Raw genomic sequence first — 14,261 nt, 5'->3', positions numbered from 1 at the left:
AAACCCATTTGTCCTGGGTAATGAGTTCCCAGTTTTTTTCATGCAGTGCCAGCTTTCCCCCTAAGGGTGCAGGCAGTTGGAGCAGGGCTTGGAAGAGTTAAGGTTAAGCCATTGTGACATTTTTCCATAGGGGGGTGTCTTTCTAATTCCAGCTTTGGAAGTGGGAGCCCCCCACTGCTTAGGTCTGTGTGTACCTTGAGACTGTCGCCTAGGTGGTCTGCTGTTCCTGGGTTTGGAGTGAGAAGGCCTGGAAGAGACTGGAATGGACCAATTCTTAATAGGCCAATGCCTACTAAATTTGGGAGGCTGTACTTGCAGGAAATCTTTAACAGTTTGCATAGATTTAGCTTTTTCCTCCATCTTTTTAAGAACGTCTTCTGCTTTGTTGCCAAACAGGCGGTCTTGATTTAAGGAAGCATCCAGTAATTTAGCTTTAACATGATCTGGCAAGTTTTGCTTCTTAAGCCAAGCATGCGTTCTAAGTACAGACCCAGTGACAGCAGCCCTGCAAGATGCTTCTAAAGAGTCAAAACCACATTGTAAAGTATGTTTACCAACTAGTTTAGCAGAATGCATTAAAGCCTGTAATTCTTTATGTTCAGCACAGTCAGGAATCAACATCATTTTCTGTTTAAGTAGTCCCATAACATGCTGCTGATACTTAAACATATGAAACTGGCAATTTAAGGCCCTAATGGCCAAAGTAGCAGAAGTGTATACCTTCTTCCCCCATCTGTCCAAGGCCCAGGAATCTCTATCTGAGGGGGTAGGGCTTTTGGCAGCAGTAGCCTTAATGCCTATTGGTCCTTGGGAAATGGTCTCTGGATCCGCAGTAGGATTTGTGAAGAGGAACTTGTGAGAGTCAGGTACTCTGTAATACCTGTCAGGTTTTCTGGGAGCTGGAGGTAAACAGTCTGGGGCCAGGCTAAATTCCAAGAAGGCATCATCTACAATGTCCATAACAGGAAGGACAGCTAAAGGCCTGTGTTGAGGGAGGAGTAAGAATTCCCTAAGCCTCTTTTTGGAGTCAGAGTAATCCTGGCTTTCTCATCGGAAATGCTCCCTAAGAGAGTGCAAGGTTTCACCAAAAGAAAAATCTTCTGGGGGGAAGCAGATGGAATGGAATCCTCAGCATCAGAGTCCTCATAGATGAGTAAGGGCAAATCCTGGTAATCAGAAGAAACAGAAATATCAGAATCCTGATCAGAAGAATCAGAAGTAAAATCAGTTCTAGATCTCAGAGGGGGAAGGCTGGCTTCCCTAATTAAAGTAATAACGTCTTCAGCCATTCTAAGCATATGTTTTTTAGGCATATCATGTCAGTCGCCCTGCCAGACAGGGGTCCAGAGAAGTAAATATTGTGGGAAGAAATATCCAGGGAATTGTTATGGCTAGGCTTGAAAAGGCCCTAGGGCCAATAACCTAGTGCCAACCTATGAACCTATATGGGCCTGACCATGCGGTTTTGACGTCGGTTTTCTAGGCGTGGGTCGAGTTTTAGGCCTTGATGAAGGAGATGGCAGTTTGAAATGCCAATCTGTAGGCCTGAATACACCCTCAGAAGCCAGTGCCTGCACAGCGGCTCCGGACCCATCCAAGGTAGAGACATCCACAAGTTCCATAGTCGAAGAAGCATCTCACGGCATACCGGACTCCGAATGGGTCTCAGTAGAGGCCAGCGAATCTGAAGTAGCGGGTATCAGGGGCTGTGAAAGCACCTCACTGAGTACCGGTGAACTGGCGACTAGCTTAACAGAAGTGTCGTCGGCAGTTTTGGACCTATGCGGTCTGTCTCTGTCTTTATCTTTATGTTTTTTCGGAATGTCAGTAGTCAGACGGCTTACCGAAGCCGATGAATAGTTTGGGGGTTGAATAAGGCACAAAACTGACAGCAAGGGACGTCGTGGTCTGGGCCTAAGCAAGGAATGCAGTACAAATGAAAATCTTTATGAGGTATTTGCTTTCCACAGGTAATACAATTGTTAACTTTTACTGACATCGGTTAAGAGCCAGAAAAAGGATCCCCAACAGGGTACTTCAGTTCTGAAACTCGAAAATGAAAATTTCAGGAGTCGGCCGACCGGCACTTGCGAACTGCTTCTGCTTCGGGCACTGCGTGGCAAGAAAGACTGATGTAATGGCGTCGGCTGCATGTTTTATACCCCTGACGACCTTACGTCATGGAAGAAGACACAGAATCTGACGCAGGAATCCAAGGATATTCAGGCCGGCTGGGGCTACCTGCAGGCAGATAACCCAAATGTAATGACTGCAACAGTGAAACACGAAGAACATCAGAAGAATTAATAGGGGAAAAAATAAAAATACTTCAAGGGGAGGGTTACTGCAGAAATACAGAGTTGGAAGAGGGAGCACAGTAATGCTGCCACCTACTGGCCAAAATAAATTATGATAACACCAATGGTCGAGAGAGTTAGCAGGGGATCGAGGAGGGGAGAGGGGACTATAATCTGCAGCAGGCTGCTAGCAAGCGCAAAATGGGGTACTGTACTAGTACTGAAAATTGTAATGAGAGTAAAATGTACAATATGCAGAACAGTGAGTTCATGTACACAAATGTTCTTGAGGGAAAAAACCTGTATGGAAGCAGAGCACTTCAAAAATTCCCGTTTCGAACAGGGACGAGGTGCAGGTAAGAAGAAGCACAGTGGGAGATCCCTGGGGAGGTGAACAGATGAATAGCAAGCTGAATAGGAGAAACACAAATGAGATTACTTTTCTCTATTGACTGTATAGTTTGAGCTACAGTGAAAAGCAGTATACATTAAAATATCTGTAGAATAACTGTAACAGATGGCAGCAGCATAACAAAATTGTACAACCAGCAATATAACAAATGTATATAACAGTACAGCATAAAATGCTTAAAGATTTAGAGGTATGAAACCAAACTCAGTTAAGGACTTGAATACATTAAATGCTATTAAAAGGAGGATGTTATACAATATTTCCTCAGGTCAAGACACTTTATACTCATCAATACAGTATTACAACAGTGTGTAGGTTGCGATGAATAAAAGACTGCATGCTGAAAGCGGTTCTTCAATCATTAGATTTGAATCAAGAAATAATTGGATAATTCACCTGCCAAACACAAACAAACAGAAGAATTCTTGTACTAATACAGCTTAATCTCAGGCAGAAAGATAAGCAACAATACAGGATCGCCGGTGGGAGCCTTTCACATCAGTTTTAAACCTCGGTGAGAAACAGCACAGGCACGCTAATATTTAAGGTAGATTATAACCATTGCACACAGAAAGAAAAAGAACAATCAGATAAACAAGTAACTAAACAAAGATCAGTGTGCCAAAGCGTGTGTACAGGACACACACATCACCAAGCAAAAACCAGCAGCCAACGGTACAAAAGAACAGGGACCACATAGAACGGAAATTACTGTTACATTCACACACATATTATAAGAGAGAGAGAAGCCCATCAGCCATTATGTTTCAGAAGCAAACTTGGGGAAAACACAACTACATGCAGTCATTAACTAAGTAACCATATCCTAGTGCAATATGGCAGAGACCTTAATCAATCAGCCACAATGCTACCCATTATAAAGACTATAGACTAGTAAAGGACATTCTGGAATTCACAGTACACCAGTCTACCATTCAGGGTGAAGAATATGGAAAAGTCATTATGCTGGTAAGTGCATAAAGAAAGGTCTGATTATACTTTACTCATGTTTTAGCAGACATGTATGCTATACTAATTGCAAAAAATAATTAAGGAGATGAAAACAAGAAACAGTAATTTCCTGATTAGATATAGTAAGTTCTCAAAGTCCATTTCTGGAAGCCACATATACATAGGAGCAGAAATCAGACAAAAGTATTTGAAATGAGAGAAAAGACTGTACAGCCGCAGAGCAAAAGTCATATCAGGAATGGGATAGAAGAGAACAAAACAGGATATTCAATTAGAAGACGTGGTATGTGGCTGAAAGAGGCGGAAGAAAGGAATAACACAAGATAGCATTTATTCAGAGAAAAGATGGTCATTCTATGAAAAAAAAAACTCTCTGTAGAAGTAGTGTAAGTATGGTAGCATGTACAACACCAGCACAAAGAAATGGGTACTGGAAAGCTCTAGCAAGAAGAGGTGAAAAGCAGAAACCACATTGGAACTGTTGAAAATGAAATAAGCAGAAAAAAGGACTTTATGGTCATTTTATCAGAACAGAAAGAATAAAACTTTTGTAATTAATGCTGAAGAGGGTGCATGCACAGAAATACAGAGATCTTGAATTTCTAGATGCTAAAACAAATACTCAGACTGCAATAATTCTAAACTTAATGTAATCAGCATTTCAAATATCAAATAAAGAAATATTTATCTTACCATAACAAGGTGAAGTCAAAAATTACTCTAAGAAGTGACAATACAATAAGTGAAATGTTGTTCCCAGTAAGAAGAGACTACGGGGATTATATTCAAGAGACGAGAATGCACAACTGTGGAAAAGGCGAACTATGCACATTTTATGGGTCGAGGGTGCAGACAGTACAGTCTGTTGTGAGGTCTTATATTTTCTTCCCCAGTCTTCTTTTTCCTGAACACACAGATTCATTCCCTTTCTCACTCCTACCTCAATGCAGCCAACTGTTCTCACTTTCTGCCACCATTATGCATTATTTACCATTGTATTTCCCAACTAACTGAAGCCTACCTTCAAATAATGCTTGATTTCTGCTCCTGAGGCATATTCCGCTATTGTTCCTTGGATGGTAAATAACAGAATTTTGCTTTTGAGCTTATCACCACTATTCCTTTTTACATCAAGTGTCCTGAATACCACTCTATTCATAAAGGACCACTCGCTATTTCCCTCTGCAGCCTCAAAGGCAACATGTCAGTTTTCCCTTCTTTCTTTTTATCAACATTACTAATCTCTTTCATGGTGTCTTTTATACCATCTTGAATCTATACTGCTACCCCACTACCACATTTGCTTCCACGATCCACTCAGGACATTCTGAATCCATTTATCACCACATCCCAGTTTCCTACTATTGCGGCCAATGTTTTTGTTATGCCTGCAATAACTACAGTTGTCGGTAGATATCAAAGGATTAAACATTTTAACCTGGGCTTCTTACCTGGCAAAGCATCACACTCCAGTCACCATATTTCCCTTTTGTTAGCCTGCTTTCCTGTACCACATGTTTCCTCCTTCTCTATTCCTCTTTACTAGTTTAATTGGTCCTGGCACTTATAAATCAGCTCTGCGAATGTCTTTCTCAACCACATTTAGATGTAAGCAGTCCATAACAGCCTTGCCAGAAGAATGTGAAGCAATGCACTCATTTACCTTCAGGAGTAGTGTAAAACTGTAGTTTCACTAAGAACAAGCTATCCATTTTTAGCTTTCTTATCTTCACTTAAGGATGAAGTATTGCAAAGATTCAATACACAGATAAACATTAACAAACACGGAACAATTACTATTCCTTTAACATAAACAGGTTCGATTTTCAGCATCATTATCCCCAGAGACAATAAGAGGTGGGATACTGTCACAGATGCCATCATCTCAGTTGGAAATGTCTTTTAGTTAATACAAGACAGGCTGTGCTAGTCTCACCTGAACTCATAGACAAGAGGTCTAGGATGTGAGTCAGAAGATATGACTTAGTCTCTGAAACTGGCTTCTCAGAGAAGAAATAGGAATTCTGCGGCTACTGCTCAGGTAAGAGGAATGAAGACAGCTATATCATTGTCAGACTTCTTTCAGACCAAGAGATTTATTAAGTCCCAAGAAAAAAAAAACATGAAGCTTGAATGAAATATGTGGGGATACCACAACAAATAGAAACCAAATTACTACCACATCAGGCAAGGTGACTAAACTATATATAAGGAAGATAAGCTCTAGCAGATATACCATCTGCATACTAACACATGCATCAAATACATAAACGAAGGGAAGCCTGCCAGACCCTTGCATATATACAGATTAATTTATACTTGCTAAATGTCTTGTGGGGAAAGAGCCAAGTATTCACCACTGTAGGCAATGTCTGTCCAATATCTACAAAACTTCAGTTCCCTGGCTAACAAAGACTACTAAGTTGAGGGTCATTGGTGATCAGCAAAGTAAAAATATATAGATTACTGGAATGCTCATATGTAAGGTCTGCTGTTACACATCAGTTGATATAGTACACATTACTTGGTAATGTCCACAGATATCTTCCATATGAGAATTTATTGTCAAAATAACTAATGAGCACTAAAACCTAAGCTGTTTTGTGCACCAATGAGATGGACATTGGTATGGTCCACTTAGGCTGAAAAGACTACTTGTATTGAAACAAGACAATTATAATTGTCTACTGAAAGCTCTTGAGGTAATAATGTTGAATCTGTCCTGTACAGTCAAGAAGTTTACGCTGACTAAATAGAAAATAAATATATCAAGTCAAACTGAAGGACTTTCTGGACTACAAGAGAAAGAACCTGTAAAAAAGCCAATTTTTACAATTCTGGACATGAAATCCCAACTTGAAGAAGCTACCAAGATTCTACTATATAACCAGTTTACTCATGTAAAAGAACAAGCTGAGACTGTAGGATAAGTACCACATAATGGTACTTAACAATGACCCATTTAAGCATACATAGACTGTAAACAGTAGTTAGTTAAACATGTTCAGATGATTTTTTTTTGCTGCTGTTGTGTCGATTCTTCTTGGTTATTATCACTAAAATGCATTACAAAAGTAAAGAAAACTCAAATGAATCCATCTGCTGTCAAGTTTGTCTTTTTGGAAGCTCTCTACGTGCAATAAATTAAATCTCTGATTCAATGAAAAAAAATCAGTGATGGTTCCAACTAAGCTGCAATTAACACATGGAAATGGAATTTTTCCAGTTAATGTACCAAACTAATGTATAAAGTCGGGAGATCGGTGTTCTAACCTGGTTAACTTTTATAAACAACTACATAAATAACTAAATAATAAATTAAATATTGGTTTCTAACAAGATCCATAAAAACTGAAAGATAAATTGCACTTAGTAACATAAATAAAAGCATAATGCAACTGCACCTCAAAGAAGCAACTGGAAAACTTTAAAAGATGAGATCTGTAGTCATGCGTTTTTTTCAGGACCACAAAAGTAGGTAGTAATAATTGGGGAACAAAATTTAAGTTCAAAAGTACAGCATGAATTACAAGTTCTGCTGAATTCTAAATGGTTGTGTACCCTTGGGCACTCCTAAAGCCTCTACTTACTTTTAAACTCATTTCCTATAGGAAAATATTTACATACGAATGTGATGCTGCTTTTGCAGAACTCGTGTACATTAGCAATCTGAAGTACCATAATTAATGAAGATAGCCCCTAAGATAAGTAAAGCTAGAGGAAGTCAACAGGAAAAATACTGTGAATGGACCAAATTTTATCATCATTTACTTTTAGTTGACTGGTTAGTCTCACTAGGCATAGCCTGTTTTCAGGAAAGTCCAGTATATAGCTGACAAAGTATTAATATCAATGTTCGACAAGAGACTATTACTGAAGCCATAGAATGTGAAGACTGTCAATATCTATGAAGTCTTCATCAGGAAAAAAAATGTTCATCATCACTTCCTGTCATTGATACTAAACCTCTCCGGAAAATGCAGCGGTTTCATACTATGAGCTAAAGATGTCGAAGCCATAGGTTGGGAAGCTTTTCAACAAAAATGCTTCTTGATTAACATGTATTATCTTCTACTATTACTGGCAGCTGTTATACACTTGAAACACTACCCTATAAGCCAGAGAAAGGCATAAAATAACAAATATGAAACCTACAATGAACTTACTGATGTACAGCTTGTCACCCAAGACAATTCTATTACCAAGAAAATTGGTGAGACACTTTCAACAACTAACAGTGTGACCTACAATAATTTAGAAGCTACACCATTGATGGAAAGTCGGTCCTTTATCAGTAATGATACGCTGTACTAGTCACAGCATCAAAAACTTCTCTGACAGGACATAACATTCTGTCAGTAAAACAAAATGATCTTTAGGATTTAGGAACTCCACTTCACATCAATAACCTGACCATCAGTGAAAGATCAGAAGTGCTGGAGATCTGTGAATAATATAAGGCTGTAAGTAGGGGAAGATCTGTGTGGAAAGATGGAATTGCACAATGTTCTTTCTATGCAAGTCTTAACTGTAGACTTCAAGAATCTTCAGGAAAGCAACGTTTGCAAAGGTACAGTTGTGAAAAAGTTCCCACAAAGATAAGACTATAAAACATGGGCAAAGAAAAGATGATAATCCATTGTCCAGTGGATCAATATACCTGCAGATGAACAAAGCTACAACAATTAGGCTGTAATAAATTGTATCAAACTGACCACATATTTTATTGCTGAGAACCAACTGTTTTAGCAAACCAGATGATGAAACATTGTGGCTGGTGCTACCTATAGCTGAAAATACTTCCATATCTTCCTGCTAAGAATGACTGACTCATCATCTATAACACAACTTTTACATTAGGAGACAAATAAAAAAAGAGCCAAGGAAGGTAAGGTAAAGTAATAGTTACGCTTTTGAGTCCTGTTCCTTTTTTTTTCTATACTTAAGCTTGTACCCAGCCCCTTCATCTCTAGTTTTAATAAAGATTCTTCACAAAATTACATTAAGTGTCCTATGGCTTATCTTTCACAATACACAATTCAGGGAACATTACAGGATTAGGTTCTTACCTGAGATAAACTGTGGGTATTACAGGGCACAAAACACACAGCCATCCAGCCCTGAAGATGTACTCTTGTTCTGTTCTGTTACATAATCTTTTTTAAATAAAAATTACCATCACTATATATTCTACCCCACAGCCCAACATGCTGCTACTTCATCACTCTACTGTGGTCACACTACTGGTTCATAATGCCCACGGCAGTTCTTAGCCTCCTAAATAAGTTATTTTAAAAACAGTATTAACCTGTACTCCCAAGAAAATGCATGATCTACCATGAACAAAAAGTGCTTTATATACAAAAGTCAAAAAGCAGATCACTGCAAAGGCAGCACATTCTGCCAACAAGCAGTCATTTGGTATCCCTGCATGCATATTCAAACGCAAGCAGTTTGACAATGAAGCCATCATAAAAATCAAACTCCTGCACAACCAGAGAATAAAATCCAAAAAAAAAAATAAAATAAAAAATAATAAGATGTAGTTACATGTGAAGTTGTGTCAGTTCAGAATTTCTTGTTCACGGAATATCATCTTTCAGAATCATTTACTGAAAACCAAGTTCAATGTAAACAGCAAATCACTCAGACATTTAGCAAAATTCCTGTCAGAAAAACAGCACAACGCAGACTTAGATTAGAAAGAATAAATGTATGCTGAAGTGCACTTGAATCTGTGGAAGTTTTCAAACAAGGCAACTGGAGCACAGCTTTGGGTTTTGAGGGTATACTGAAAGATCCTGAATGAGGTCAGCTACAAGAAGTCCAATAAAATCAGCTCAGAAAATCAAACTGTAGTGCTGGAGTAGATTCTGTGGAACAGCAGGCACTGGCTGTTAGTTGGATGAAAGGAGAGAGACTGTGCTGGGAAGGTCTACAGTGCTTGCACTAAGAACTCTGCCTTCAGAAAGGTTGCCTCTGGGTCCCTAAAAAGAAAAATAAAGATGTTACTGCTTGATGAGCCCTTTCTTTACAGCACAAACACACATTTTCGCAGTAAAATCATATTTATTTATAGCCTGTGGTTTAATTCTTCAAAGGTTCAGCATTAAACCAGATGTCTTACAACACCCAATCTTTTGGCCACACTCAAACCCAAAATACTACCAAAAATGGCTTTGGGCACAACAGAAATGCATATGTAGTTCTGCCTGATTCATAAACTCCACCAACACCATAAAGTTTCTCTATGGCACCACAATCACTAACCTCCTATGCTAATGACCCAACTTCCTGCCAATCATACAGCATTCAGAAAAGTCTAAACATTGTTGTATGTGCTGATTCCCACAGTATAAACTACAGGATTCCATCAGAGTACAATCAGCTGTTGTGAAGCCCATAGCTGCATTGATCGCCCCCTTGTGCTTGTAGATTCCTCAGCAACATGCTAGTTCTGAGACATATGAAAACTCCCCTTATATGTTTTTTGCAGAGTAGGAAAATCCATACTGGCAATGGAGTCCTGTACAATGTAGGAAAACCTGTCAAGACAAGCATCCGTGTACCCCTCCCCCCTGATGCTGGAGCTCATGATAATGGAACCATGCAGAGCATCAGATTCCCACCCCCCCCCCAGCACTATAAACATCTGTAATGTTGGTGCCTCATTCAAGAATCACTGCCATTCAAGCATGCGGTGTACAGCACTACAGTGTAATGCAGAGGAGCACTGTACAGCATACCTTACCAATGCAATTATAGCTAGTTAGTATGACAAGCTATTCAGGACATAACTCCAAAAATGTAGGGATTTCCAAAAATTTCAGCATTAAAATCCCAAATCCCAACGTGCATTCCATAATCAATCTTTCTGCAACACTAGATCATAAGTGCACTCAATGAATTTTAATATTTCACTCTGTCAAACAAATGACCACCCAAAAGAATGAAGATAATCCATGTTTCTATGTATCCATGTATGCATGCATATTTGTATATGTGAGTTTATATAATATATATGTACATAAAATATCTCTTCAGTAGAGGTTTACCTCAGTTCTTTGAGCCCTGTATGCTCTTCACTGGGGGACAGCAGTGAAATAAATTACGGGTCTTAGAATTAAAAACTGACATGTCACAACAAATACATTAATGGATGTTAGTAATTTGTATGCACACAGTTTTTAGTTTATAATAATACAGCAAATATTAATTTGATCAGTTTTAGGCTATCATGATACTGTGGGGTCAGGATGTCCATATGCCATAGACAACAATAGGGTGCAGAGTGCTATGGGCATCAGGGGGCTGACTGGAGGAAGAATGAGTGACAGTGATCATTTGGACAGCTCGCTTCTTCTGTGGGGGACTATCTTTGTCCAAGAAGTGCCTAATAATATGGTAGGATAACCTGCATACAGTAACAGAACACAGCACATACAAAAACTGGTAGACTGTTACAGTGCCTTGCTTGGGAGGAATGGGAGCAGTGGGTGCGTTAAAGACCACCACCAATTTACTCTATAACAAAGCCGTGGTACTTCACCATCCATAACACGAAGTGGGTGAAAGACCCACACAGAATATATACTTTGGGTTGTTGCATGATAACTACATACTTAGGACAATGTATGGTAACTGCAGATCTAGGTATGAACACATACTCAGGTTTGAGCATCTTGCTTTATCATGCATTGTGGTATGAAGTTACCAGATACCTTGTTGTCCATTTAATAAATTAATTCTAAAGCTATAGGCTGTCTCCATTTGTTTGTAGTTGTAGTAAGTACATAATAGTCATGTTGTCTGTGTTTGCTCTCAACATATTTCCAATCCAATATCAGGGAAGCAAATGTGGTCATTGCTAAAAAAAACATAACTGTGCCCCAATAACTGCCTGAATGGTTTACTGCATTGTTAATCTGAGTTATAAATTACTAGATGAATTGCTGCATAGCTGATGATATGCCCTGCAGAAAAAAAAATCTACCCTCTGAACTAACATGATTCTGAAAACTGGTTGGTCTGAACAAGCATAAGGTTTAATTAAGAATGAAAATTAGAACCAGTTTAAAGGAACTTTATTATAGCCAGCTGCCACTAGCCCAGTCAACCTTAAAACATGTTACAAATTACCGACGGCCATCCTCAGAAAGTGACAATAATACTTATATTGCGCAGAATGTGAGTCACACAGGTCAGAGGGGCATCAAGTGGAGAGTTGGGACAGGACAAAACTGGAATGTGCAACATGAGGTGCTCTTAATATCTAGTTGTCATGCAAATGAAAATATGAAAACATATTTTCATTATATTACCAAAACAAATAAAGTCACAACTTACACAACAGTATCCTATGAAAAGTGAGAGTGACAGAAGGCACAGGTGTGAGTGTCTGTAATAAAAAGGACACTGGAGATTGGAGTGGTTGTGTGTGTAAGTAGTTAAAATCATAAAACTGAACAAGTTCTATAAAGGTAAAACTAAGTGCATCTTTAATGAAGAGCAACAAATGCACCATATTTGATGGCTGTTCAATAAAGATGCAAACCATTATAGAGTTTGTTCCAATTTTTAATTTATTCTATTTTACTGGTTGCATTACTACACTGGCTTCAGCGCCATTTGCTTTTTTTTTTTTTTTTAGTTGTGAGCATAAGTAATATTTCCACATTTACATTAATATAAATATCACAACATCTGAGCATCTTGAAAGAAGCTACTTGGTACCATATGGAAGCTCATAAATTGGGCAGTATTCATAAACATTTGCATCCTAAACAAAGTTTTGTGCAGTACAGGAAATGAAAATGCTTCTTACAACTGGCTGCTTATCTGAGCAGTAAATAAAAGATTTACTGATCAGCTATGTAGTAACCAAGCAAGAAATGTTGTGGGTGCAGCCTGCGCACATTATTCCACTGCTTGTCACAGACCTCATTAATGGGGAAGTTACTAAGAAAGTGATTCAAACATGCTCAAAGTAAACAACTTCCACAAATGGTACACACATCTATCAGGCTCATAGGTGTACACTAAGCTAACAACCTTGGGGGCCTTTATAAAACTAATCATGGATCCCAAGCAAGCCCCATAAATGTGCCTTAGAGGTTATTTTAAGGAGTACATGTAAGATAGGGCACGATTTTAGGGTTGCTAGCTTTCCATGTCAAAAATTCTGGACATGTACGTGAAAGAAAAATGCGTATAATTTTGATACATCCACCCACACAGCCATTTCAGTATCCCATTACTTTGCTATTTCTCCATTTCTCCTCAATTGCCATTAACCACTGTTCAAAACTCACAGTGTGTACACGGTTTTCTGCTTCATCCTTTGTTTTCATCTCACTTCTCCTTGTGTCCAATCCTGATCAACATGAGGTTGTTCCAGGAGAGTTCTAGAATTGCCACTATATTTACAGCTTTTCCACATTTTTTCCTTCTCATCTGATCCTTCTCCTTATATTCTTTCCTCTATTTTCTGGCACATTCAGCTGCTGTCTCATTTTTGTCTGCTTCTGGTTTGATTTCTATTCCTGCTTAACAGTGGAATGCTTCTGCTAAACTAAGCAGAGAGGATATCTTGGACTTCCTCTCCACGTGTTTTAAAGCTTTTACTACGTTTGGATCTGATGAGGTCAGCAGATATGTATGCAGTCTCACAACTGCAGACCTACACATGTAATCAATTTTGAGGAGACCCATACCTCCCTTCACAGCTTTGAATATATAATCTTGGTATCTACTAATTTTTATACATCATTTGATATGTGTGAAGCATTTTTCTTGTTTTCCTGTTCAACTAATCCAGTAGGGGCTGGTCAATCATATCAAAACTGTAAGTTAAAACAGAAAGAACAAACTGGCTTACAGCTTGGACTTTATTTCTAGATGTTAAGGCTGTTTTCAATTTTAGTTTTAGTCTTCTGAAGCATTCCTTACTGAGTTTTATTTGCATTTCTTGATGTTTGATTGTCGAGCTTTCATCACTTCCCAACTATTTATACACTCCTTCCTGCTCAAGTTCCTTTATATCACATTCCTGTGCCAGACTTGATATTTTCTTGGTACTGCAGTTTTCGCGCTTTAAATGTTGCTTTTGCACATTTATTAAAACCAAATGTCATTCTCATATAATCTGAGAAAGTTTTAACAACTTGCTGTTGTACTTTTAACTCATCATCAGATGAATTGTACAGTTTTAAGTCATCCACAAAAAGTAGATGAGAAGTCTTCTGTTAAGTAAACAGCTTAAAGAGTTGAGGGCAAGACAAAACAGCAGCAGTAACAAAGAATGACCATGGAATGGCTCCCTTTGGATTTTTATCCCTGGGGCCATAATTTGCCCTTAGTCATAGCTTAATTGCAAAGTGGCTTATCACTGTTTCATAGTCACTGTAATGTAACTGATCAATATAGGATGTACCTTATACATCTGTAAGCACTCCTATATACATAAATGTGGGATGCTGTCACATGCTTTTTTGTAATCTATCCATGTCATACTTAGATTATTCCCATTTTTAAAAGCATCTATCATGGCTTTATTTAACAACTAATGATCCTTTGTGTAC

At 38.5% G+C, this 14,261-nt stretch overlaps 1 protein-coding gene across 6 annotated transcripts in view; it reads right to left on the bottom strand.

Annotated features, from left to right (window-relative positions):
- Positions 1-2,459: 2,459 nt before the first annotated feature.
- Positions 2,460-14,261, bottom strand: part of LOC122792271 (kinesin light chain 1-like) — a 1,642,552-nt gene continuing 1,630,750 nt past the window's right edge. For all 6 annotated transcript variants that reach the window (XM_044060030.1, XM_044060024.1, XM_044060029.1 and 3 more), the window contains one exon: positions 2,460-9,668. In XM_044060030.1, coding sequence (XP_043915965.1) covers positions 9,579-9,668 — 90 coding nt within the window. In that variant the 3' untranslated portion in view covers positions 2,460-9,578. The remainder of the gene's footprint in view (positions 9,669-14,261) is intronic.

This window comes from Protopterus annectens, chromosome 1.part2 (assembly GCF_019279795.1).
Source record: "Protopterus annectens isolate FY-2018-M chromosome 1.part2, PAN1.0, whole genome shotgun sequence".
NCBI classification, from domain to species: domain Eukaryota; kingdom Metazoa; phylum Chordata; order Ceratodontiformes; family Protopteridae; genus Protopterus; species Protopterus annectens.
The sequence above is the reverse complement of the archived record's forward strand: the minus strand, read 5'-3'. Positions and strand labels throughout refer to the sequence as shown.